At 46.2% G+C, this 27,794-nt stretch overlaps 1 protein-coding gene across 2 annotated transcripts; it reads left to right on the top strand.

Annotated features, from left to right (window-relative positions):
- The first annotated feature begins 1,347 nt into the window (after positions 1-1,347).
- SHOX (SHOX homeobox) lies at positions 1,348-22,854 on the top strand. Of its 2 annotated transcripts, none has more exons than XM_081001441.1 (5): positions 1,348-2,258; positions 6,371-6,579; positions 14,743-14,800; positions 14,932-15,023; positions 20,736-22,854. In XM_081001441.1, exons 1-5 carry the CDS (start codon positions 1,913-1,915, stop codon positions 20,979-20,981), a joined length of 951 nt encoding a protein of 316 aa, XP_080857567.1. In that variant the 5' UTR covers positions 1,348-1,912; the 3' UTR covers positions 20,982-22,854. The 2 variants fall into 2 exon arrangements, with proteins under 2 accessions (XP_080857567.1, XP_080857568.1); XM_081001442.1 differs by having other exon boundaries at positions 1,349-2,258; positions 14,932-15,020.
- Positions 22,855-27,794: the final 4,940 nt, after the last annotated feature.

The raw sequence follows: 27,794 nt of genomic DNA, 5'->3' as shown, positions 1-27,794 counted from the left end.
CCTGCTTTTAGTCTGACAGCACGTGTTTGGATGTGTGTGTGTGTAATTCGAAATAAATAGCTTTAATCCTGTTCATAGGTACGAGCATTCTTTTTTTGCAGATAGTCCCAAGAATCCCCCATGGCAAATTGGCATAACTGTCGATTCGATCGACAGACACACAGAGACAGACTCATCCAGCATTTCATCTTGCCGGGCGAGAGAGCAGAGTTTAGAAATCTCAACATCTCCCGGCGCTTTGAAGTCTAAGGCTGCTGCCTGTCACCCACTTTCCACGCACTTTAACAGTGGTACCTCGGGTTACAGACGCTTCAGGTTACAGACTCCGCTAACCCAGAAATAGTACCTCGGGTTAAGAACTTTGCTTCAGGATGAGAACAGAAATCGCGCAGCAACAGCAGGAGGCCCCATCAGCTAAAGTGGTGCTTCAGGTTAAGAACAGTTTCAGGTTAAGAACGGACCTCCGGAAGGAATTAAGTTCTTAACCCGAGGTACCACTGTACTTTGGAACAAGTTCCACTGAACTCCCCAGTAGACTTCGATGTAAGAAACCCACCCCATCCATTCTGGCGTAAGCCTTCCGCAGGCCCAAGCCTCCTCCACCGGACAGAGGGGTGGCGGGTGCTGTGGCCCACGAAACCTTACGCTACAGATCGCATTTGTTAGTCTTCGCGGGGCTCCGGGACTCTTCCTTGCCATTTGCTGCAAACACACACACAGACCCCCCCCCCCGACGTTACCCTCTCTCGAGCCACTGGGGGCCCCTCTCCCTACAAAGACACAAACACCCAAGGGGGGGGTTTCCTAACCCTCCCTTAGCATTAGAGGAAGGGAAGACCACGTTCCTGAGGAGAAAGAGACATTTGAACGAAATATGCCTCTTTTTTTCTATAACAGGTTTCTACATTCAAAACATACACATCAAGAACGACAATGAAACAACCCCCCGGTCGCCCAAGAAAAACTCGTCTCCAACTGGCACGGATTTACCTTTTTATTGAACAACCAGAGTCCGCTCTTTTTGTTGTCATTTCCTCCCCCTTCCCGGTTGTCTAGCAAGAGTTGGCGGCCCAGCTTTTCTCCCCCCGCTCCTAGCGTGTCCATAATAAGCAGAAGATCTCCTGGTAGCCAGTCAGGTCTTCCGCGAGTCTCTCCCACCCCCGCCGCCGCCGCCGCCGCCCCCACGCCTTCCTTTCCGTTTGGTTCCTGCGAGCCATTGAAAAGAATGCGGAGAGATACCTGTTTGGGAGGAGGCTATGGGATGGAGTGGGGGAGAGAAAGAGAGTGGGGGAGAAAGAGGAGAGGGAAAGAGTTTCATTGGATTCCTCCCTCTCTCCCTCCCTCCCTCCCTCTCCCTGCTCTTTGCCACCCTTAAATCAAGGTGCGACGGGTGCCAAAGCGCGATGAAATGCAAAGAAAGCCAATTGCTGGCCCGAGGTGGGGGGAGATCGCTCCTCGGAGTCCTGCCTGCGACTCTGGAAGAGGCAGTAATTGCTGGAGACAGAGAGAGCTGGGGGGCTGGGCTGAGGTAGCCATGTATAAATAGTGTGATCTCCCCATTGAAAGGCATAAATAACAGCGGGAGGGATCTAAGCCCCGAGACAGCGCCCCGTCTCTGCTCTTCGACGTGGTCTTCCTCGCTGCTTGTCACGAGGAGGAGGATTTAAAACAAAACACGCGCACGCAACGCGCAACACCACCTTCAAGCAGCAGCAGCAGCAGCAGCAGCAGCCTGGACCGACGAGGCGGCCCCCTGGACCTCCTGAGTGCAGATCTCCACCCCACCAGCCCCACCACCACGACCCACGCCCAGATCCAGCCGCTGCAGCGCGGAGGACCTCTTCACTGTGGATCGCGAGCGTGCGCTTCTTCTCTCCCTCTCCCCTTCCCCCTCCCCAGCCACCGGGTCGCCATGGAAGAACTTACCGCGTTTGTCTCCAAATCTTTCGACCAGAAAAGCAAGGAGAGCAGCAGCGGAGGAGGAGGTGGCGGCGGCGGAGGTGGTGGTGGTGGAGGAGGCGGCGGTGGCGGCAGCAGCGGCGGAGGAGGCACCGGCCACAAGAAGGAGACTATCACGTACCGGGAAGTTTTGGAGAGTGGGCTGGCGCGCTCGCGGGAGCTGGGCGCCTCGGAAGCCGGCAGCCTGCAGGAGCTGGCCGAGAGCGGCGCGCACTGCCCGGTGCACCTCTTCAAGGAGCACGGAGACGGAGACAAGGACAAGCTCAAGGACTTCAACCACGCCAGCAGGACCTCGGAAGGTAAGGAGGGCACCGGACCCACCAGGCGAGGTGGTGCGTGGGGGTGTGGAGGGGGGCTCTGTCTCTCCACCTCCTCTCCCTGCCCCAGACACCGGCGCCGAAGGCCTCGAGGCTTTTTGGGTGGGGAGGAGCGGTTGGGCAGGGGGCGATCTAATAATAATAATACTCCACTTGTCTAGCAACAGCAGGAACGGCCGCTGGGATCGTGAAAGCACTTCTGGAGTGGAAAGTAGAAGGAAAAGGGAGAGGAGGGAGAGAAACACCCAAACTTTCCCCTTAGCTTTTCTGGGAACAATAGGAGTGCGTGGAGATGGGGGGCGGGCGGGGAGGAAAAAGAAAGAAGCAGGTTTCGCATCGACGACCCGATTCGATCCGAAGCCCGGGTATCCTTTGCCCGGTTGCCTGCCTGTGTTGCTGCCCGAAGGAGCTTGTTCTGGAACGAGCCTCCAACGTCGTGGCTTCAATTATGGCTTCTTTTTTTGTTTCTTTTCTTGCATTAAAAAGAGGCGTGAGGGAAGCCAAGCTCAGGGTAAACTGGTCAGAGGCCTGCGGGAAGGATCGAAGCAGAAAAGAAGGAAGGGAAGGACGGAAAAGCGCTTTAGGATTTTGTACCGAGCCCGTGTCGATAGTTTCTTCGGGTGTCAGTTCCTTCCTTCCTTCCTTCCTTCCTTCCTTCCTTCCTTCCTTCCTTCCTTCCTTCCTTTCCCCTGATGTGTAAGATAGAGTCCCTTCACCCCGGGCCACCAGGTCGATAGCTCTTCCTGTCCCGCTTCACTGTTGCCTATAGAAAGGAGCATTCTGAGGGTGAGGGAAAGTAAATTTTTAAGAAAGTTGATAAAACGTTTTTCGGCGATTTAAGACAGGTTTCCTCCAGGGCATACGCGATGGATTTAAATGCAGCAATCCCTTAGGTGTGAGAAGGGAAAACTTTAAATTAAAATTCAGCTGGGCTGCTCAGTTATGTTAATCTCCCTTCCTTAAAATATGTTTTACTCCGCCATTCATTCTGCTCCTTCGCTTCGTAAAATAATAACGGTGTGTTGGATAGATAGTATTTAGGAGATTTGGGCCACTTGTACCATAAACAGAACAAAACGAAACGAAACAGCATTCTGTCCTTTATAGAAAAGCCCTATCACTCAAATCTGCTCGCTCCTTTAATATCAATTCTACATATTATTAATAATTCTTTTTTATGTTCTATTAGATTCGTTATAATCGGAAGGAGGGCTTAGACGCAGGGCTAAATAAATGAGAATTTAATTTCTGGGAAGCTTTAATAATTCCAATTTCATATATATATATTAGAGAGAGAGAGAAGGGCCTAGATTTTTTAAAATAGTAAGGCGTGAAATCCTTTGAGTTTCCTGAAATGCTGTCAGTTCCAATGCACGGTTATTATTTTGGGAAACAATATACATATCTAATATTTTATATACATAGATACCCGTTTATTGAAAACGTGCTTCATTCTCAGCAGTCACCTGAACATGCAACTCTGAAATGTCATAAAATATATTGTAATCTCTCTCTCTCACTCACACACACACATCTCAAGTTTGTAATTGTTTTTCGGTTAAAAAAGAAAGTAATTCAAAAGGGTATCAACCTCAGGAAGAATCCATGGAGGAAGACTGGTTTCCAGCGGTACAACAAACATTACAAGCGAAAAATCATTACCATATTTGTGAATGGTTGGAACGCTGGAACGTGTCTCCATTAAAGGGAGTTATAAGGGAGGCAACCCCTCGAACGTTCGTTGGGAGCAAAAAATGTAGTGATCGTGGGCCGGAAGTGAATTTCAGCGGAATCAGGGCAAGAGACTAATGGACAGTGTGTGTTGAGAGATCTTGCTCCTAGTGTCAAAAATCCGTTAGCTTCACACCTGTGTTTGGTAGCTGTTGTGCAAAACAAAACCCTGTAGGTAACCACAACACTGTATTTGAATTAAAAATTTCCCCTCTTAATTCAAGGCTGCTTCGTCGTATTTTTAAAAAGCCACGACAGTAAAAACCTCTGTGGCTGAGGATACATTTATATATAGTTTTATGTTCAATTTGAGGCTTGCCTGGGGATTCTTAGGCAATTCGGTGTGTCCCATCAGTTAAAATTATGCTTTAAACCAAATGCCCTGATTCTTAAACTTACTTTACTTGGAGGTAGATAATATTGTAAAGCCTTTCGATGTCAGAAGATTTGCATGTAAGAGGTAGTAGGCTGGAACACAACACTGCTCCCTTAAAGTCAAACCAAAACAACAGAACTGGACAGCAGAGGTTTAACCGTGTCACTCCTAATCCCAACCCACTTTTCTTTGGGAGGCCAGTGAGACTGGAATCGAGGGGATTTACTTCCAGGGAATGCGCCTGGAGACGGGCACGTCTGTGTAAACCAGCTGTCCGACAGCCTGCAGTCCTCCGCGTTGCCGTTGAACTTGCCAGTAAATAAGTTCCACGGAGAGGAATGGTGCCCTATTGGGCCCAGGAAGGCTTCCTTCCCTAGGGTGGGAAGGGGGTCCTTTGCATCTGGCTGGAGAGCGCTCACGTCGAGGTTATTGCTGGTAGTGTGACCTGAGCTCCCCAGGTAAAGGCGGCAAGAGGAAGTCCCTGCGCCAACCAGCGAATTTCCAATCCCTTTCAGAACAGGCGAGATGAAATTCTCTCTCCCCCGCCCTCTGCCCAGTCCCTCGTTACATCTTCACGCGCTCCTGTTCTTTGCAAACGTGACGTTTTGCTGCGGGAGTGACGTGTTGGCTCCTCAGAAGGCCAGCCGTGGCTGCGGGGCAGAGAGGGCGTCCAGGCCACGCTCTTTCTGCCACCCAGAGCGCACCGGGCCCAGGATGCTGCTGCTGCTGCTGCTGCTGCTGCTGCAACAGAGGCGCTGTCTTTTCCTCTGGGTGCTTCCTTTCTTATCGATTTCTATCCCCAGGGAGGAATCTTCCCCCAAACGGACGGTACTTGAGGCTTGGTGGCTTTTATCAATACTATATTGGAAAGGCGATGGGTTATAAGAATATCGTCCTGTGCCATTTGTTTTTTAAGCACAGCCCACAAAAGGCAGCATTTAACCTGCTCTTGCCAAAGGTCACCCCGATTATGTCTCCCGAATCAGTTCTAATGGTTACCTGGTCACAGGAAAGCTGGGTTCATCTCGTGTGTGTGTGTGTTCCCACATTCCTAAAGCCTCTCAGTTGGGGACTATGGATTCTAATATCCTTTGGATTTATTTTAAAGCGCGCGTAACGGAGCGAAACAAACATGCCGTTTTTCTGGTGCTTTTCTTATTGCTCAGTAGCTATTAGAGGGGGGAGGGTCCCCATGTCTTTAAAAAGCGTGTTTCCGATCCCCTTCCGCCATGTCTAGACTGCAAAATGAGGCCCCGATCCCCTCCCGGTGGAGGCGACTGGCCAGGAAGAGTGGACACGTCTCAGAGCCTTTCTCATCTGAAAGTGGCCATTTCCTCTTTACGCTTGTTTCGCGTAAAATCTTTGCTACTCTTGGCTCGCGTGGGGTATTTGGATCTTTAACTTTCCTCGGGAGGCTTGTCAGTTCAGAAAACCTAGGCCACACTTCGTAGCCGCGACAACCTATTGCCACCGAGGTATGATCCTGCAGTCTTCAAAAATAAGATGATTAAGTTTGTATGCGCGGAGAGACGGGAGATGTCCCTTACAAGGGGCAGTTAGCAACCTTAGCTGGAGAATATGTGAGTCACGCAAGGTCTCTCTAAGGACCATCACCTGTTCTGCGCCCAAATAAATAAAGAATTTTCTCGCTGCAACAGGAGAAATGCAAGGAGACACAGAGAGAAAAATCTACCCTGGCTGCGTAGCAGTCAATTACGTTTTTATCAGAGCAGGCTCACGGTGCGCTCTAACGAATATTTCACTCAACCCCCCAAATGCGTCATCTGAGCATATGGGACGATGCCAACTTTCGCTTGCCTTTCTTTTGGGGGCTCACAGGGCGACCGTCCTTCGCCTTGGCTGGGGAAACTATGTGCCCAATTCTCCCGCCTCGAGGGCTTTAAGGAGGAAATTAAGGAGGCTTCTATGATGCGCAACTTTGTTGTATTCATTTCCTCTTCCCTACCCCCATCCCCCCCCCCGGCAGGGATCTATGAGTGCAAAGACAAGCGGGAAGAGGTGAAATCCGAAGACGAGGACGGCCAGACCAAGCTGAAGCAGAGGAGGAGTCGAACCAATTTCACACTGGAGCAGCTGAACGAGCTGGAGAGGCTCTTCGACGAGACGCACTATCCGGACGCCTTCATGAGGGAGGAGCTGAGCCAGAGGCTGGGGCTGTCGGAAGCCAGGGTTCAGGTAAGGCAGCCTTAGAAGAAGACCAGAGTCCTCCTCCTCCTCCTGGCCTTGTTTCGGATCTCTGTCTACCCCATTAAAATCCCCTCCTTTTTGTCACGCGCAGCACCCAGACACGTGTGACGGAGGGAGGGGGCCAGCAGCCATGGGGGGAAATTCCAGCCACTGGCGCTGCTCTCGATTTCTCGCCCCTTTAGAATCTTCAGCAGACACGGAGCGTTCGAAACATCCCTGAGTGCCGCTCGCTAACAAATCAGAGGCCTGATTAGTAGCCCCAGCCAGGAACGAAAAACCTTTCCCTTTTCCCTTGAGGTTCTACTGCTCCTCTTTTTTTTTTTTTTTTTAAACAGGGAGAGGGTGGGAGCAACTTCGGAGAACAATTGGTGTAGATCAAGCTAGGCTGGTTGGGTGCTCTGGGACTGGATTATCCAGAGCCGGGAGTGGGGTGGTGGTGGGGGGGAAAACGTGCCTCTATTTGACTTGCATAACAAGGGTATGAATTCATGGTGCCCCATCTGCTCCGTTTGTCGATCCCCTGGAAAACAGAACGTCTCCCAATCCTCGAGGAGATGTTTAGGTTGCGGGGCCTGCCTGCTGGTCATGCGGCCAAGGCATATGCTCTATACAAGAACAGATTGTTGTCTTTAAAAATGCATTTTTTTAAATTTTTTTAAAGGCCTTTAGCCTTGCTCACTAGAGAGAGGGGGGGCTGGAAAAGAAGAAAAGAAGAAAATAGATATAATTAAAAAAGGGTGGTGCAGGTTGTGGCGATTGTCGCAGCATCGATCCCCCTCAAACAGAGGTTGTGCAAAAAGGAGGGAAGAAGGGGGTTGGGCTAGATGACCATTAAGGTCCCTTCCAACTCTACAATTCTATGATTCCATGGAAGTGATCAACCTGTAGCGTGGCTTTAGGGTCAAAGGCATGTGGGGAAGACCGAGCTCCAGCTGAGCTTTTATTCTGGCTGAACTCCCACAGCAACAAAAAACTATTTTAATGAACCACGCTTCCAGTTCCTCCAGTGTTTTTCCTCGGAGGTGATGGTGGGAGTCACACTAGGAAAGGGGAATCTCAGTCTAAATGCTTTAAGTCAGGGGTGGCTCGCCAGATGTTGACCCCGCCAGATGTTGCTGGACCAAATTTCCCATAATCCCTGACCACTTCCCAGGCTGGCTGGGACTTTGGGGGGTTAGAGCCCCACGACTCTAACAGAAGAGTTGGCAACCCCTACTTTTAGTGTGAACGCCCCACTAATATTCGTGGGGTTGACTTCCACATCCAGCGTTGAGCAGCATTTTTGTGCGCCTAGAACGCCTGCGTGTAATTCCTCTTTCCAGGGCAGGCCTGCCATTTAACTTTTGAAACATTTCTTTGTAGGCTGTTTCCCCCCTGAAACAGCTGGGAAAACTAGGCTCCTGAACAGTTCGGGTTTTAAATAAATACAACAATAAATGAAATATTCCCCAGGAACGGAATAGCGCTTACTGGTGTGCTCTTCTTGGAAAGGAGAGCTTACGAGGGGGAATACTGAGAGGGGGAGGGAGAGAGAAGTCGTGGCTCCCACCCCCCGCGCCGAAGATTGATCTAACCGCCCAAGATAAATGAATGAAAAGATTAAACTTTGGCTGAAGGGGACATCAACTTTTATGTCATCTTCCCAGCTCCTTCTAGGCGAGCCGGTATAATATCTTGCCAGAGCCTTGATGTAGCGTTTCTATAAAAATAAATTACTCGTAGTGTTTCTATAAAAATAAATTACTTGTAATTGAATTCCGCACTCTTTCTTTCAAGTAGTTTATTACCGGAGTGGCGCGGCACCTTAACAGGATATTCATAGTTACAGGAAAATTGGCGTTTCAAGTGCTTGCAGGTTTCATGAAATATTCCACCCTCTCACCTCCCCCTCCCCAGCAACTCACTCTCTCTCTCTCATATTTCTGAAGGGGGAAACATCCTTCAGTCTCTCCCCACCCCCCAAAAATAAAGTCCAGAGAAAGCCGTTTTAGAGAGAACCCTTAATTAAAACATAATCAGGATTCGATCGGCTAAAAAGGACTCGGTCGGCATCTTATTAAAGGAGGAAGAGAAAAGGAAGGAGACCGAAGGGCGAAAGCAACAACAACCCAAAGATATTTTAATACTCTCCGAATTGCCTCCTAATCCCCGTCTGTAGCGCCTGTCCCTTGTTGTTAAAGGATCTAGTTTCAATTTAGTGTGGAAATGTGCTGTAAATAAATTGGCGCTCCTACGGTAGCTACTTCTTATTAACCTTTTATTTTTAGTGTTGTACCGGCAACTCATATCGCCCAGCTGTCAGGGTTATAATTGAAAGTTATGAGACCATAGTGAGGAGCAGGCAGTAATTCAATTACGAGCAAATATCTTCGGGTTTTTATGGCGCAAGGCTAAATTAAATGTCATTATTCACTGTCTCTAATGGAAATCAAAAGGAAATCAGATTAGAGCATTTGTGAAAGAAATCACTGAGTGATCCTTAATGAAGAAATAACTGTCTAAAACACTGTCCTGCGCTTTACTTAGCATATTCATGACTACTTGGAATTGATCGGGAATCACACCCGGGCTGATTTATGATGGCTGCGCGCGCGGGCTAATTCATCACTTTTATTCCTCATCACTTTCGCCTTTTTCCAAAGCAAAATAAAAAAATAAAAAATGGGAAGGGACGCGTTTCCTTGCCCAGCTGGGCACAGCGAGTCTTTTTAAGAAGTGCATTTCAGGCGCCACTGGTACGAGCCGGCAGCGTTTAACGCGGATTAGTCTCCCACATCACACACCTCTCACACGCTGCTCCTGACCGGGTGGTTAAAGCTGGGCAAAAGGACATTTTTGCCCCAGAATTTGCCACATATCTGCACCCGATGTGTGATTAAAAAATAAAAATAAAGTCTGCCTCCTTTAACAGGATAACAGACGACCAAACGACCCTTGGGGGTGGGGAAGGAACTCTCCGCGGAATTGGTATAAATTATATTATGACGAGTGGCGTAGAGATCGGAATTAGCACAGAGGCAGGTCATGGGAGTCATTCCAAAATCATTAATGCTGGATAAAGAGCTACACACACACACACACGAGAGAGAGAGAGAGAGAGAGAGAGAGAGAGAGAAGGGGATATAGAATGAAGAATAAATAACATGAGGGGCATATTCATTTTTACTCATTGGTTAGTCAATACAGTACAGCCACCCTCTGTCCTCAGACAGGATAGCTGAAGGTTTTCTGTTTACAACTTTTAAATGCACATTTCCTTCCCCGGCTTAATTAAGCAGGATTATTTAAAACTCTGATTTAGGGTGAATTCATTATTATTATTATTATTATTATTATTATTCTGACATACCATAAAAAGATCCCCATTCTCAAGGTTTATATGAATGGTAGGTGGTTATATTAAGAAACTAATATTTTCGTTTCAAGTGGGGCGTTCACAGTGCTAACGGTCGGAACAAAAGCTAGCTAGAACCCAAATATTTCGGCTGAATTTGACTAAAGCTGAAATTTCTCAGCACACCGGTGTTTCGCTGAAAGCAATGGCCCTTTCTCACAAGGGAGGCGGAGAGATGGCGGGGGTTGATACTTCAAACGTTAGTCTGCTTGAAGTGGCTAAGTTTTCAGAGGTGTTCGAAAGAGTCTTAGAATTGTAAAATTGAAAGGGATCGCAAGGGCCATCTAGTCCAACTTCCTGCAATGCAGGAATCGTTTGCCCAACGTGGGGCTCGACTGCAGCACCCTGAGATTAAGAGTCTCACGACTGAGCTAAGAATGCCCACGGCACCCGGTATTCCTAGGCAGTGGTCTCCCATCCAAGTACTAACCAGGCCTGACCCTGCTTAGCTTCGGAGATCCCACGATACTGGGCGTGTTGAGGGTCGTACGGCCGTCTATCTATACCAAAAGGCTGGGTTGCGTGTTGCACTCTTCACAGAACCAGGAAATCCAAGGGATCAGGACATTAAAATGGAAAGGGGACATTTCCACTGGTAAAGAAAGCTCCCTTTCAAAAAGTTCAGGGATCGCTCAGAAATTGAGCAAACTCCCCCCCCTTCCCCCATCTTTTAATTTGAGACATCACCTAGTAGAGACCCGGATCAGGGAGGGGGAGGCGACGCCACTAGCGCACGTGTGAAGGCGGCCAATTCCTGTTGAAGAAACCCATTCCAGTACCCCTGGATAATTAATGTCTTTGGAAGCCTTTCTTTGCACTAATTACTCCGTTGTAAATGGCCATCATTAAGGCAATTGAAGAAAGCTCGGAGGCGAAATGTGATGTAGGAAGTGCAGTTAGTATTAATTAACCGTATGATCAACTTGGCAAGCTGAGGAACTTGGAGGGGGGGCGGGGCGAATGGGAGCGATGTTTGCTTAACTCCCAGATTTGATCTGTCTCAGCAGACAGAGGCTGACTAAAGTTTGATTTAGTAAGAGGAGGGGGGTGGAGACGCTGAGCATTTGACGGTAGACGTAATCCTTTAAACATATTTGTAAAAAATCATCTCCTTCTCCTCTCATGGGAGAAGGCTCCCATGCTGTTTCGTACGCCAGAGAGATCTAAGGACACCCCCCCCGCCTCAATTTATAATACACGGGAATTTCCGGAATTAGGGGAGGATTACTAGGATGGCAATTTTTTTTATGAAAGAAAAAGAATAAAATCTGATGGCAGAATTAGAAATAATTCCTTCCACCCAAATTTGGAAGTGTTTGATTGTCGGTGGAAGTCAAGCCTATTAAAAAGTCAATCGTGGCTCTGAAAAACGGATTTATGGTGGGATCCATAACCCAGTCGAAAGACAAATGGGAAGGGGTAATTGAAATCTGTTGGATTAACCCCCTTTGAAAAATCCTTCTGGATGATTTGTGTGGAATTAATTGATTTCCCCATAAACGGAATTTGTATTGGAAGTTGAATTGACTTTCAAGGGAGGGTTTGGGGGTCGTGGCTGTGTAGGGCGGTCCTGAGCATCGTTTACTCGAAAGTAAGCCCGCGGAATTCAACGAAATGCTGTGCCTTGCCTGTAACGAAACAGGCTCATGCCACAATATACTTTTTAATCTTCAAGGAAACTTTACTGGTTTCGCTACTTTTTTAGAACTGCTTTCAGTCAAGTTCTTCTAGGATCGCAACCTTAATCGCTGGCAGCCTCTTTTGTTGCATGGTTGCTCGGGAGTAAATCCCAAGTAAATGAAGAGTCCCTCCACTGAACCGTGATGGGACTTTCTTCCGAGTAATCAGTGTTTGGGTGTGGATCCATGGCTGACCATTTAAGTGGGCAATTCCAAAGTCATCATGTAAGCATAAGACAAAGCCCTGACAAACCCTGGCAGAAATTCGGGAATAAAAGGGTTTAGCTGAAACTCACCTATTTTTCCTTAAATAGGGGAAAAAAAGCGATGCCGCACGAGTCGACATAGGGGGAAACCCACTAAAACTGGTCCTTCTTTATGTATATGCGTTCAAAATTAACCTCGAGGAAATGCCACTGTCTGGCACACAGGGGGAAAGGAGGCCACATTCAGCCAAATTGGAGGAACGCTGGACGTGAGAGAGCAAAGGGGGTGTGTGTGGATGTATGAGAGATGGATGCGAACTGTAAATCGGCACTTGGTACTCGACACTTTTTGGGTGTGGGTGTGCGGCAATCTGTCACATTTATGTCTCATTCTTTAGTGTGTGAGCCGATAACCTCTTCCCCACGGGGAAATCTCCCTTAGCTGCCTGCCAGCCGAAACCTATACTTGCTCTCTCAGCAGTAAACCCCATTGACTTCCATGGGGCACGCTCCAAGGTCGGTGTGGGCATTGGATTGCGGCTTGGCTCTCTGTTCCTGAACGCCATCTGCCTGTTTTCCTGATTTCGAATAGGAGATGCCAACAAGAGGCTCTTTTCGCTTCCCTCCCCCGGTTTAAAAGCTAAGCAGGTCTTTGTTGCTGGACTGAACAGTTTCTTTCTTTGGATAGCCTCGGAGGCATTTTGTTCATCTGCTAGTTCGACATAATGATTTGCCCCCTTTTAATAGTCCGCCTTTCCCGGTGAAAGGGAGCACAAGGCGGCTGACAACATAAAAGCATTACAAACACACACTTTTAGGGAGGAGAATAGTGCCCCCTCCCATTTCAGACCGCATTTGCTTGTTCTTCGGGAGTCCTCTCTATTTCTGACCGGGTCCCTCAAGAGTGACTGTTGTTTTCAATCTAAACCTTTAGATCGGAACATATTCTTTGGTTTAAAGAAGTGCGCGCGCGGACCTGTATCATTCATAGCTCTTAAAATATATTGACTTGTTTGCGGTCTAAGCCTTGCAAAATTCCTCCCTTACTGGGGGGGGGGGTCCAAATTGTCCCTCCTCCTGACTGATATCCGAAGTGCTATAAACTGAGCAGTTGTGCAAGCTTCGTTGTCGCGCCGAGGCGCTCAATTTGTGCCCCGGCTGTCGCACTTTAGCCTGTAGGTGAGGGCTCATAAGCTTGACCGGTTCTCCATACAGTCTAGTGGTCTCTGGGAGCGGAACTTTGGGATATTTCATGGCTGTGCCTAGCGCCCCCACAGGTCAATCCATGTATTGCATCTTATACCTTCGAAGGGTTGCTGCCCTTGGGGCTCCGCTGCGCCACACTAGCAGCCCCTTCTTCTGAATCCCTTGAGATGGAGGAAGCAAAGTCTCCTTTTGACCAGGACTTAAAAAAAAAAAAGGAAAAAGAGAGAGTACGCATGCGCGAGGAAGGAGCGGCTACACCCCCGCATCAACTTCGCGCCGCTTTGCGAATTTGGATTCGCAACCTTAGGAGGGAGGTCGCTCCTGGCTTGACTGCTCCTCTTAAAAGCGCTTGTTTGCTTGACTTTGACATCAGCCATGCTTGGGACGATCAAGATGCAAACTCTGCATTTTACAACAGGGGACGACTTTCTCCAAGCTGCGCATTGTTCCGTTGGTGGTTTTTTTTAGCAGAAGTGCGAATGAATCCCATTACCATTCTTGTCCGATTCTCCGTTCGCACTCGGATCTCACCTGCTCTATTTGCACCTATAATTGTTGCAAGTGAAACTCGTCTCATCACTTGCAGCCCACATTTTCTGATCTGGTGGCTACTTTATGCTTTGTAATAGTAATAAGAATAATACAGAAAGTCACTGTTCTCAGGTCATTTGTATTTTTTTTTTTAAACTGAACTATGTGTGTGTGTGTGCGCACAATCAACAAAAACCTCTAAGAGGTTTACACAGCCCCCCATTCTAGTGCACAACTGTGGCAACCCCTACCAGTGTGGACGTCAGGATTGCTTCTCATTCCAACAGCGGGAAAGAAAATGCTGCATTTATACCATTTTAGTGGTATAGCACAGGCTATATAGGACGGGAGGGGGAACGCTTTCCTATTTTCTTATTTCGAAACACCTCGGGCTGCAATCCTATACACGCTTACCCGACAGGAAGAGCCATTGAACCCAACGGGATTTACTTCTGACACGTATAAGGATCACGCTGTGAGTCTCTTGAAACCTGCTTACCAATACCACGACCCTTGTCTTAAAAGGGCCTTTGACTAGTCCTGCTGTTTTGCGTGATGTATACTGTTACCTGTATGCCAAATAAACAAGCATTTCTCAGAGAGAAAACCACCAGATGAGCAGAGCAGAGGAAAGAGAGAAGTTTCAGTAGCGTGCATAACAAAACTGCCACTTTGATTTTGGAAGAAGGCGGGGGGAAGCGAAGTATAAGGTCTTCATCTTTCCTTTGCCTCCCTGAGACTGTGGAACACGGGCTGAGATAGCTTCTGTCCTCTGACATTCCGACTCTATACTTTCGTGTGTTCTGAATATCCTCAAAAGCTTGTCCTTCTGTGGGTGGGTAGGAACTTACCTGTTTCTATATTGCTGGTCCCGTGAAAATCAATAAAACGTATCAACCAAAATAAAACTCCTTTAACGTACGAGCAATCAAAATGACACAAAACAGGGAGCAAGCTTCCGAGCCCAACAGGATTCTTCATCAGACTGAATATTAAGCAAGGGCGTGTGTGGGTAAGGGGAAAAAATGTCTGTGTTGGTCAAAAAAGTTCCTTTTTATAAGCACGTGTGGCTGCCAGACGCTTCAGAACTGATGGTGACAAACCTCTCTCCTCCCCTCATTTTCTTTGATTGCAGGTTTGGTTCCAGAACCGAAGAGCCAAATGCCGGAAACAGGAGAACCAGATGCATAAAGGTGAGTTCGAGCTGGAAAGTGCTTGGGTGGGCTGGAGGAGGGGAGGGGGTTGGCGAGCGCTATCCGGACCTCCGAGGTTCCTTCCTCACCAAGATACGTGTCTCTCTCCCCCCCCCCCCCCCGCTTTGCAGGTGTGATCTTGGGGACGGCCAGCCACTTAGACGCCTGCCGAGTGGCCCCTTACGTCAACATGGGCGCCCTGAGGATGCCTTTCCAGCAGGTAGCTCGTTTTGATTCCTTTTGACCCGTTTCTCTCCCCGTACGTCCGAGGCGAATCGAGGTTCGGGAGGGGAGGGGCGCTGCAGAAAAAGGACACGCCTCTTCCGCGCGGGCTGTCAGACGGAAGGGGGCGGCGCTTATACGCCTCTCGCTGGGTAGGAGGCGTGGCTGGAGCGCAGATCCGTCAGGAAGCCACGCCCCTGGCGTTCGGGCGTTTTTCAAGCCTGGGATGAATCAGTGGCGAAGGAGTGCAGTCTGCGCGCCCTCAGAGGCGCCCTTGTCGACAAGCATCCCCAGGTTTGGAACGAGGATTTGCTCACTGTGGCTTCCAAGTCTGGCTGCAATCCTGTTCACGCTCAATGTGGGAGTAAGCGCCACTGAAACCAGTAGGACTTATTTCTGAGTGAACACTGTGTAGGATAGTACTGTAATGTGGAGTGTTGCATCATTTGGAAAAGCAAAATTTCCGGCTACTTCTACTCATCCTCTTGGAAAGATGAGTACAGTGGTACCTCGGGTTACAGACGCTTCAGGTTACAGACTCCGCTAACCCAGAAATAGTGCTTCAGGTTAAGAACTTTGCTTCAGGATGAGAACAGAAATTGTGGTCTGGCGGCGCGGCGGCAGCAGGAGGCCCCATTAGCGAAAGTGGTGCTTCAGGTTAAGAACAGTTTCAGGTTAAGAACAGACCTCCGGAATGAATTAAATACATAACCAGAGGTACCACTGTAGTTGATTTGCCTCAGCTATTGTTAGTAGAAACCAAACACATTAATAATCTCTGTACTGAACCATTTAAATTTCTGCCTTTCAAGTAGTCTTTAAAGGCACAACAGTTCTTACCTGTGGCGAGAAAAATATTGAATGCAGAGGGGAAGAAAATAAATCCAGGTAATTGTAGCTTCACTCCCCCAAATACCTAAATGTAGAATTCCATTATTTTTGTTCCTCTCTCCTAAGTAGTCGTCCTAAAGCACACCTGCATTGCAGTCCTAGAAATGTTCACTCAGAAGTAAATCATGTTGCTTTTAATGGGGACATCGTTCTTGGTAAGTGTATACATGATCATAGCTTGATCTGTATTTTGCTTAAGGGACAGGTGGATCCACACCATACATTTAAAACACATTCAACACACTTATTCCCCCTCTGCACCCCCCGAATCCTGGGAACTGTCGCTCATTCCTCACAGAGCTACAGTTCCCATTACCCGAAGCAAGCTACTTTTCACTGAGATTGGGGAAAGCCATGTGCTACAAATGCATGGTGTGGATTCAACATTCCTGTGAAGTAGGTTAGGCTGAGAAACTGCTCTTTGTTCAAAGCTAATCTTTATCAAAGCAACAGAGAAAATACTGTAGCGCAAGCATGTTTCAGGACTCACACAATGAAACCACCTCCCAAACTTGCATGGCCATGAAGAATTCTGTTTCTCAGGCTCAGCCATCTTCTGATATGGGCAATAATAGAGACCTACCTTATTAGATTGATTTAAGTAATGAGTACTGAATGATGCATTCTCTGCCCTTAAATTCACTGTAAACCTGCTACTTGCAAAGGGATTTGATCCTCCAGTCATTATGTCGCACTAGCACTGTATGGAACACAAAAACCATGCTTTGCTCACTCATTTTGCCCCATTGGTCTTCATAACTGGGAACTGAAAGTAGTCTCACACACAAGCCATAGAGAAAAGTCAGTAAGCAGCAGAGATGCCTCAGCTTCCTTCTATTTACACCCTCCTATGTAATTAAGCACCCCTGTGATTCTCAGGCTTCTGGAAAGGTCCCATTTATTTCAATCAGGGTTTCAGAAAAGTGGGACCTAGCTAGTTGATTTCTTCTGCAGCAGCGTTTATCTCTTGCAGAACTAGAGCAACGTTGCCCTTGGTGATTTCACACGTGAGGCTTAAATCAGGGTGGTCCAAGGAGAAGAAATCAAGACACATTTGGTTTCTGTTTTGAATTAGATCCTGCGTTGTTAACAGATTTAAGAAGGACACCAAGAGTTGTCAGCTTCTCACTCCCGAATGCTTGTGCCGTTTAACAGGGCCTTGTTCTGCAGCAAAGCAGCAGTGGTGGTGACTGTTTATCTCCATGTTGTGAAGCGCTTCATCTTCTAATTTGCTGTAGATCCAGCTGCTGCTAAAAAGGCACACCTAGAAGAGCTGGGTGGAAATTTGGGGTGCGGGGTTGTGGTGGTCACATGTGAAAATTCCTCTTTAAGAGGTTGTAACTTCGCATTGCCTCAAAGCTACTTGTGCGGACTATCTTACTTTTTTGAAAGTCACCCAGAAATGCTGCCATTCCACCCAGAAAAAAAAGTAACAACCCCAAAACACTTACTTAGCGAGGCAGGATGTGAGGGGTGGGCAGGCAGTCGGGTCCTTGTTTCAGCCCACCCCCCACGTGTCAGTGGGGCTTGGGTACTTCTCAGGCTAGAAATGTGTCAGAAACAACCTCTGTCAAGGAAACTGGTCGATTCCCTGCAAAAGCACCCTAGTCACTGAGACACAGAGAAATAGAACTTGTTCCACTTTGTTTCCTTAAAAAACACAGGCAGGAGGAAGAAAATATTGGGGAGATCATTCTTTACCTTTCTTTGCCTCCCAGTGGCTGCCCGAATATGTGAAACCTTTGCTACTTTTTCAATTTCACCTTCATTAGCTTGAGGGTGAAACTGACTAGAAAAACAGCTCCATTTATTTTCGAAGTTAGACGTGTTAAGGGGAACTATGGCGTGAATAAGATGGCCATAGTTTTTGATGGATTTCTCCCACCCAAGGACAAGGGAGGAAGAGGAGAAAATAAGCAAGCCTGCAGACAAGGCCACATGGCAGGAGGCTTGTGGATGAGTAGCCAGCTCAGGAAGATCCAAAGCCTTTCTCTTGACTTTTCTCTTCCCTCTCTTAAATGTATCTTACCCTTTTATATACAGAGATGTCTGTCCAGGCAGTAAAAGCCTCCACACTTCCGGGCAGTGGGAGTGGGAAGGCGTGGAGACTATTGACAAGCACTTGGCTCTTCTTGCTCAGTTTTATTCAAATGTTTGAATAGCCACCTTCTCTCTCATACAGGTTGTCAAAGAGATTAAATTTAATCACACACACATACAACAAATCTTCTCCTATTCACCTAAACCCTCTCAGGCCTTGATAAGTGTCTAGTCCCTATCCCTTATGTTTCAGACGGCCACAAATAAATATGCTTTAAAATAGCCATAAGTGTCCCTGAACCGTTGTTAAGTATTCTTAGAAAGTGGTCAAAAATAAAGAGATGAAGGGGATGTGATTCTGTTCACAGACTGATCCTGTATACCTGGCATGCCTTACATGTGGTGTAATAGTTAGAGTGTTGGAGTAGGACTTGGGAGATCAGCGTTCGAATCCCCACTCAGCTATGTAGCTCCCTGGGTGACTCACCACCTTTTAGCCTCACCCTACATCACAGGGTTGTTGGGAGGATAAAACGGGGAGGAGGAGAACACTACCTTGAGATCCTTGGATGATAAAGGTAGTATATAAATGTAAATAATGATAATGATAATAGAATTGGATCAGGCTAGCAACAGAGCCAAATTTCCCCATTCCACCCCACCCTATACTTTAAAAAAAATCCAACAGCTTCAAAGCTAAAAAGCTATACTCAAGAAAAATTATTTATAGCCATCTTAAAACAAATTTTACAAGAGGACTTATAAACCTTATAAACAAAGACCGGAGAAGTTATCTGGCACCTTGGGGCCATAACTCTGCATCAGATCTGGCAGCACATGTTCCTGCTGAAAGTCCAGTGGTGTTTAGGACCAGTTTAAACTCACTTTTGCAGCTATTTAATTACACCGTCACCTTTTTAACGTTATTATTGTTATTACTATTCAAAAGTCCTTCATTTGCTGGACGTGTGCCACAAGGACTTTAGCAGTAACTACAGTAACTGCAAATGTGTGTGGCTGCACTTTCTCTCCTGCACACCCTTGTGGGTATGGTTCTCCTTTTTTAGTTCCTCGAAGAAGGAAAAAATGTCTGTGTGACCTCCCAGGAAGCATTAATATTGCTTGATAAAAAACACCATGGGGTAGGGCCTTACATTATAATATCAGACCACAAGTGAGGATCTGAAACAAAATGTGCAGGTTTTACCAGAGTCTGTGGCTAAGGGGGTTGAAAAATTTGAGTTAGCAGAAAAGATAGGTGTCCCCTGCTCATAGCTGTCAACTTTTCCCTTTTCTTTCGAGGAATCCTATTCGGAATAAGGGAATTTCCCTTAAAAAAGAGAAAAGTTGACAGCTATGCCCCTGCTATTACACAGGTCTTACTTCATGCCCACTTTTTATTTGAAAAAAAAACACCAGTCTGCATGCAAGCCAATTGAACACAAGGCTTTTCTTGCAAACGAGTGCTTGGTGTGGCCTGGGAGAAGGTTTGAGAAGGCCATTCATATAGCTCTACATCTGGCCTGATATATAACAGTGGCCTACATTGCATGGCTGCTGTAAGTTGCTCTTTCTCAGCACAGCCCTCCAATCTGCAACTGGGGAAAAAAAGTGAACTATATCCTGCTCTCTCAGTTCTACCTGCAGTGTGGGAATAAAAAAATAAAGGAATGCAGGGTTCTGCAAACTCAGCCTCTGCTGATCTCCAATGTGCAATAGGGGTCTAATACCGCTGGACAACACTGCGGGGGTGCTGCAAAGTGCCCAGAGCCTGATATGCAGTATTCGGGGTGCACTACGCTGTGGGTTAAACCACAGAGCCTAGGGCTTGCCGATCAGACTGTCAGTGGTTCGAATCCCCGCGATGGGGTGAGCTCCCATTGCTTGGTCCCTGCTCCTGCCAACCTAGCAGTTTGAAAGCACGTCAAAGTGCAAGTAGATAAATAGGTACCGCTCCGGCAGGAAGATAAACGGCGTTTCCGCGTGCTGCTCTGGTTTGCCAGAAGCGGCTTAGTCATGCTGGCCACATGACCCGGAAGCTGTACGCCGGCTCCCTCGGCCAATAAAGCGAGATGAGCGCTGCAACCCCAGAGTCGTTTGCGACTGGACCTAATGGTCAGGGGTCCCTTTACCTTTTTTACACTGCCATTAAGTTGTTCTCTCCCAGCCAAGGGGAAGCTTGAATAGGTATCCCTATGTAGAGGAACCATGCTATAGAAAAGGAAAGAGTTTGTGTGTCTGGAAGATCTGGAAAAGGGGAACTCTGCAGTTCTAAGTCTATAGCAGTAAAATAATGAGTGGAATATGGCAATTAAACAAGCAAAGGAACATTGGTAAAGGATTGATCACCATGTACAAAGAGTGGCACTGTGCAACAGTAGATTAAAATGCTGAGGCATAAGAAGAAAGTGCTCATGGTTATTTGGGTCTGGACCTTAAGTGGTTTCTGATATGATATGCTGACAACAGAGTGAGAACATCTCTCTGTTGTTGCAGATGACAGTGGTTAGAAGCAAAAACAACATTGTGATATCCTGTCGACTTTATCGTGGTATTAGCTTACAGACCTTTTAACCACCTAGCCCAGTTTACCAGGAACCCACATCTGCCTGTTACAGAAAGCCATTCTATTCCTACAGGCTGCAGACCTCTCCTGGTGTATGTCCCCTTGAAAACCCGGCCTATTTACAGATGCACAGAATGACACTTATTTGTTTACCCTCATGGAAGCTCCTTTACTCATTGTCCCTTTTGCCTCTGTGTCCTTCTTTTGCTCTCTCAGGTCCAAGCTCAGCTGCAGCTGGAAGGCGTCACCCATGCCCACCCTCACCTCCACCCTCACCTGGCTGCACACGCCCCTTATCTGATGTTCCCCCCGCCCCCTTTTGGACTTCCCATTGCCTCCTTGGCAGATTCCGCCTCTGCGGCCGCAGTAGTAGCAGCGGCCGCGAAGAGCAACAGCAAGAATTCCAGCATCGCTGACTTGAGGCTCAAGGCTCGGAAACACGCCGAAGCCCTGGGGCTCTGACATTTCCTCCCCAGAAGCCATTTTGTTGCCAGGGATGGACAATAGTATCTTTCCTCTATCCAGTCTCCAAGCTTGGCTGCGATAAGGACAACTGGTACCTTTTGAAAGGCCCACAAGTACTTGTAGACAGGCTCAGCGCTGGCCTGTTCTTTCTTTCCTCCCTTTCTCATCCTCTCCTTTTATTTTGTTCAAAGACTTCAGCAACTTGTTCAGTTGATCTGAGGACTGAAGGACCTGCTGGCCTATTTTCTGTTTTAAATTTTTATTTCAAAAAGCACTTAGTGCTAATGATTGCAGTTAAACTGTTCTTCAGCCACCAGATGCATAAATACTAGGTTTGAAATCAGTCTGGATCTCAGTTATAAGTGTCAGTTTTGGAAAAAAACAATTGAGAAAACTTTGGAGGAAAGTAGATTTTTTGGGGGGCGGGGAACAGAACCCTCCAATCACGTGGCATCCATGAATCTTGGGACAAATGGAAGTGGACCCTGGCCAAACTGAAGATGATCATGTCAGCCCAACACCATTTGCTGCTGCCAGTTTTGCTACGTCGTGCATGTGCCTAACTTTAAACAATGTTTGAAAATCGCCAAGTATACTGAAACAAAAATGAAACAGAAAAAAAGGAAAAAGCTTAACAACATCGTGGGGCTGGTCTCCATTAAGATGACATTTCTTCTTTGTTGCCAACGGTATTATTTCAATCTCATGAATCTTCCATCGCTATGGAGCTGCTGCTGCTGCAGAACTGGTTTGAATTTAAACGTGGAATTTCAGATCTGAGACAAGGCAGTGTTTTCTAAACAAAGCAGCAATAACACAATGGGGTGTCCAAATGACTACATCCTTCACAAGGAACAACAAGAACAACAACAACTGAGTGTGCGTGTGAGAAAGAGAGACACCCAAATTAGTTGGTGATCCAAATGACGGGAACAATGATGAACACATCTGTTTTACTGAGAACCACCTGAACATGCTGAAATGCTTGTACTATGTGAACAGGTTTACTTCACCATTTTTATTTCCAGATGTCTGGATCTCTGCGGAAGGCCTGCTTGGTTTACAGGATCTAGAGGGGTTGATTCATCTGTCAAAGATGGACACAGTTTTTTTAAAAAAGCATAATACTGATGCAGCGTTAATTTTAGTGAAATGCAATTAAGTGCAGTAAAGTGCAATACTGTAAATATTATAGATTAAAAGGGGGGGTGGGCGGGGAAATAGCCGCACATTCTTTTTCTGTTAAAAACCAACTCTGCAGGAACTGTAACCTGGTCCTTTGTGTTCAGACCTGGGAATTGCCATTTGTTGCCAAAATGATAAAGTCTGGGCCTTCTACAGATTGGGAAAGAAATATGAATTGCATATATAAAAGAGAACCACCATGATTATGAATCCAGTTCATGTGCCATATTTCTGGGAACTAAGCTCAAATACTTGTATTAATTATTATAACTATAATTTTATTTTTATTTGGCAATTGTTTTAAAGTAAGGAAACAACAACCAAGTCAATGTCATGTAGAGGTGGACAAGTTCAGTGGGGTTTTTTGGGGGGTGGGTGGGGAAATTGAAGCCAATTTTATACACCAAATGCAAGCTCATTGGAGCTTATCAGCTAGTATGAGCTGCTACTACGACTCATAGAAATTGAGGAGAACTCCTTGAAATTATATTACCAAAGTGTCTAAGTTTATTATACCCACATTGCTCACTTACATGTAAATTCCTTTCAACCAATTTATTAACTGGTGCTTCTTCTGGAAACAAATACTGCTCTTGTCTACTTCTAAATCTGTTTTTGCATATGATATCCAAGTCTCATTGATGGAATCTTTGCATCTCAACAACATAAAATCATTAAGTCTGTTCCATTGACCTTCCAGTGTATTTCTTTTTTGAAGCAACCCATTAATAGTTTGGGAGGTTTTTATTGATATCCTCCCCCACCCCAGCGAAGTGTCCGTAAGACAGAATGCATTGTATTTCTTAAAAAGTCAATATTTTCATCTCTATCTCTCTCTCCCTCTCCCTCGCTCTCTCTTTTCTAACCAGCATGCAATCTCGTTGTCGGGATGGTTCTCTTTTCTCAGTTTATTTATTCTTCGCAAAACAATTATATTTTGGACAAGTTTTCAGAGTTGAAACATTTTAGCCGACTTTCCTACCTCTTTGTGAAAGCCCAAGTACCTCTTTATGTCAAGGGTATGGTGGAAACCTGAAATTAAAAATAGCTGCAGCAGCCCTGCACACCAATGTATGCATAATCACATCAGGCATAGGCAAAGTCGGCCCTTCAGCTGTTTTGGGACTAAAACTCCCATCATCCCTGACCACTGGTCCTGTTAGCTAGGGATGACGGGAGCTGTAGTCCCAAAACATCTGGAGGGCCAAGCTTGCCTCTGCCTGAATCACGTGGAAGGAAGTGTGTTTATGTCAACACACTACAATCTGAACACTAGTTTTATAGAGGCTATCCTACAACTGTGAATTGTACTCTTGTAAAGCTTTAGTGAAAGCTCTCTGACATCTTGAAAAAACCTGAAAAAACTAAAATTCCCAGGGCGCCTTGGAGAACAGTGATAATGGTTAAACTGGATTTATGTTGGTAGTGTGGATCTGGCCTCAAATGAGGGTAGCTCTATGCTACAGCCAAAGGGTGCAATCTGTGAGCGATGTGCTGTGTGGAAATCCCACTGAATGAAACCAATAGGAGGGAGGGACAATTGTGCTGTGTGCTCCTGAGCTAGGGAAAAACTAGCTAGAAAGTGGTTTATGAAGCTGTAAAGGTAAAGGTAAAGGGACCCCTGACCATTAGGTCCAGTCGTGACCGACTCTGGGGTTGCGGCACTCATCTCGCTTTACTGGCTGAGGGAGCCGGCATACAGCTTCCGGGTCATGTGGCCAGCATGACTAAGCCGCTTCTGCCGAACCAGAGCAGCGTACAGAAACGCCGTTTACCTTCCCGCCGGAGCGGTACCTATTTATCTACCTGCACTTTGACGTGCTTTCGAACTGCTAGGTTGGCAATCGTCTGAGCTATTATGACTTGTCTCATGCGCAAAGTTGGATATGACAGATCTGTTCTGCTTGACTTGAAATCTGATCCCCCCCTCAACAAGACTAAATAAAGTCTATGTGATACAATGCTTATTTAAAACGTACACTATCTATGACAGGGATACTTGTTTTCAGAAGGAGGCACCCATCTCTCACACCCTGAGCATGCCTTTTTCAGTAGAAATGCATTTGACCTTGATTATATGTTTGATGGCCAGGAACGGGGAATTTGGAGTCCTCTGGATATTTCTGGACTACAGCTCCTTCCTTCCATCCCGGACCTGATCAAAGACCATGCTGTTTGGAATTTGGAATCCAACAGCATCTGGAGGGCAACAGGTTCCCCAACCTGCCATGGACTAACAGGATGTTCAGATGGCCATATTTAATGGGACTCATTTGGCATTTGAAAATGGGGCTCAGTGGGGAGATTTTTCAAAGCACAGAAGGCACTAACGAAAATTGGCGGGAGTAGTGTTGACCTGCCATTTTGTGCCTTTGAAATTTCTTAACAGCAGCATTTCCCAAACTTGGGTCTCTAGATGTTTTTGGACTACAATTCACATCATCCCTAGCTAGCAGGACCCATGGTCAGGGATGATGGGAGTTGTAATCCAACAACAGATGGAGACCCAAGTTTGGGAAATCTGCTTTATAAATAAGGCCTGCATTTTAACAGGTGAAGTTTATTGTTGCCCTTGTTCCTAGTAGCTGCATCTCCTGATGCATCAATGAACTTACTATAACACAGTTTCTTTTCTATTTGGTAAACCTTATATTCTCTTACACTTGGGGATCTGTACTGTGACACACCCACCCACACACCACCCACACCTGTTCCAGATAATCTGTTTTGTGCAGTTTAACATTCCTGTACACTTTGTATTGAACATGGCTGGAGACAGTGTATTGCATTAAGTGTGAGGTTATATTTTTTACTAGGGACGCGGGTGGCACTGTGGGTTAAACCACAGAGCCTAGGACTTGCTGATCAGAAGGTTGGCGGTTCGAATCCCCGCGATGGGGTGAGCTCCCGTTGCTCGGTCCCTGCTTCTGCCAACCTAGCAGTTCAAAAGCACGTCAAAGTGCAAGTAGATAAATAGGTACTGCTCCGGCGGGAAGGTAAATGGCGTTTCTGTGTGCTGCTCTGGTTCGCCAGAAGCGGCTTAGTCATGCTGGCCACATGACCCGGAAGCTGTACGCCGGCTCCCTCAGCCAATAAAGCGAGATGAGCACCGCAACCCCAGAGTTGGTCACGACTGGACCTAATGGTCAGGGGTCCCTTTACCTTTACCTATATTTATTACTAAAACTAGACTGGACCAGTAGTAACCCTCTGTCCAGAAGATAAAGGGTTGATTTACACGCCGATCATACACAATGAAACTTCACATTATGGCGACAATCTGGTGCACACAAGTCCCATTGACCATAAATGACTTTATGTGCATATAACTTTGTACTGAACTCTCATTTTGTTTAGGATCAGACTGCAGAACTACTATCCGTACTCTTCAGAAAGGGATGTTTCACATGAAATATTTTTTCAACTTGGAACTAACTTCAGTTGAGGAATATATATATATGCTATCATATATAAAGTGGGTTATTTATGCTTATTTTGCCACAAGTGCACATACCACTTTCCAATCCATGTGCTTGTGATGCAATACACACTCTCACATCACCTCATATTTGGTGGTATATGTGTTGCCTGCTAACACAGAGGACACCTCAGTGTTGGAAAAAAGGCACATCTCAAATGGCTCTTGGTTATTTCAACAGATGGTCTGGAGAGATTTCTTTTTTCTTCCAGGGAAGAGGTAAACATCTTGTATCAACTGTCATAGATGCTGATTAAGAAAGATGCACTTCTGAAGAATGAATGGGATAGAAAGGTCCATCTCGGTATAAGAAGAAATAGTATTCAGAACAACATGGAATAATAATGGCAAATGCTGTCCTTACAAAGGCTGGAGAGAGATGGCATGTGAATACACACTCATCTGAGCACTGCCTCTACTCACAAGTTTTGCTCGATTTACTTACGTTTCAAAAACATGTAAAACCTATTTGATGCAGAAACAACTGAAACAAAATAAATGAATGGATGGCCCCTCCCCATTCAGTTTTTATTTATTTTTGTCTGCTATCAGCCACCTAAATGATGAATCTCGCATTTTGTAGATGACAGTTCTGATTCAGATTTTCCTGTCTCATCAGATGGACCGTCAGAGTGACAATCAGTTTAAATTGATGAATGGTTCTGGCACTAAATAATCCTGCATACAGCCCCCTTTCTGAGTGACCATGCCTTTATAAGCAGGAATATATAATATACCTCTTGATTGTTAAGTGTCACCAAGAAAGGCAATATGTCAGCCCTGATGGAAAGTGGAACGATTATCTGAGCTGTTGTAGGCCTGATTCACATTATTGAAGAATTTTGCCTGATGACTGAATAGTTTTTATTTCTTTTTACTGTGTTGCAGAATTTCAGAGCTACTATGCTAGCAGCGATGGAATAGTTTGAATACTGTCACATCCAGGAGTAAGAAATCACAAATAATATGAATTTTGCTCATCTTCTTGGGCCTGTATCACCTCGTAATTCATAAGAGGAAATTACTGTTTGAAAAGGCTCTCATGTCCAAAGTTTCTTTGACTTCAAAAGCTAACACAGTCTAATTTTATGATATATCAGCTTCCCATATGCAATGGACCTTTTCATTGAGGGCACTTCTACATTGTAAGGTGGTTCAGGTCCATGGAAGGACTATACCACATGCTTCTCTCTATGCTTAAAGTGGCTTGGTGACAGAAATAATTAAAAGGTGGTCTTCAACTTAGCTCAAGGCATAAGATGAAGAACATTGCTCTATAACAGTGTTTCTCAAGCTTGGGTCCCCAACTGTTGGACTACAACTCCCACCATCCCTGACCACTAGTCCTGCTAGCTAGGGATGATAGGAGTTGTAGTCCAGCAACAGCTGGGGACCCAAGTTTGAGGAACACTGCTCCAGAACCTAATGCTACTATGGTTTAGGTAGTTACACTTGTGAAGGCTTTACTGACCAACCCATAGAGTGTGATAATCACAAACTGAGGACAATAGGCTTGGACTCACCTAATTTATTTTGGGGTAATCTAGAAACATGCTGAAAACTCTTGCTTCTAGTTGACTCAGAATCAAGCCTGTTCAATCAGAACCCATTTACTTCAAGCATGAAGGTAACACCCTGGGAATCATGTTTAGGCAGGGCCCTCCCTGCATAAGTAATTTTGTGACCCAGGTGAGCTAGATCCAGGTCAGAGTTGGTGCAGGGCTAATAATGGGCCATAAACTGAGTTCCTGGACACCTTTTCTAAGTGGCATCAAATGCTACAAACAACATTTGATGTAATGACTGTTAATGTGCACATTTTATTGTTGTGATCCCAGAGAGGTTTTCCTGCCCTAAACCAGAAGTCTGTTCACTATTCTGCATGTGGATGCACAAGACATTGCCCAGGTTAGGATCCAAAAGAGTGAATTGGCAACTGCACACGTAGAAACTGATCTTGGATGTAGATATTTTTTTCTCAATGAGCTGCAGAATTTCATGCAAAGTTGTTGATGTGAAATGGTTGTAGGTCGTGGTGCATGCATGCTGCTCCCTCCGTATGGTGTCTGGTGGATTACTGAATCAGGGCAACCAATGTACCAAATGTACATGAGCTCAGGCTACAACCATTATGGGTAAACCTTCAA

This window comes from Podarcis pityusensis, assembly GCF_964106645.2.
Source record: "Podarcis pityusensis genome assembly, chromosome: 4".
Lineage (NCBI taxonomy): Eukaryota > Metazoa > Chordata > Lepidosauria > Squamata > Lacertidae > Podarcis > Podarcis pityusensis.
Note: the sequence above shows the minus strand (reverse complement) of the source record. Positions and strands in the feature narration are given on the sequence as shown.

Bases quoted from the DNA above. Each gene is read 5' to 3' on its own strand.
- SHOX (XM_081001441.1), top strand. From the start codon at position 1,913: ATGGAAGAACTTACCGCGTTTGTCTCCAAATCTTTCGACCAGAAAAGC. The intron at 2,259-6,370 runs GTAAGGAGGGCA...CCCCCCCGGCAG, and splicing joins CGCCAGCAGGACCTCGGAAG to GGATCTATGAGTGCAAAGAC. The intron at 6,580-14,742 runs GTAAGGCAGCCT...CTTTGATTGCAG, and splicing joins TGTCGGAAGCCAGGGTTCAG to GTTTGGTTCCAGAACCGAAG.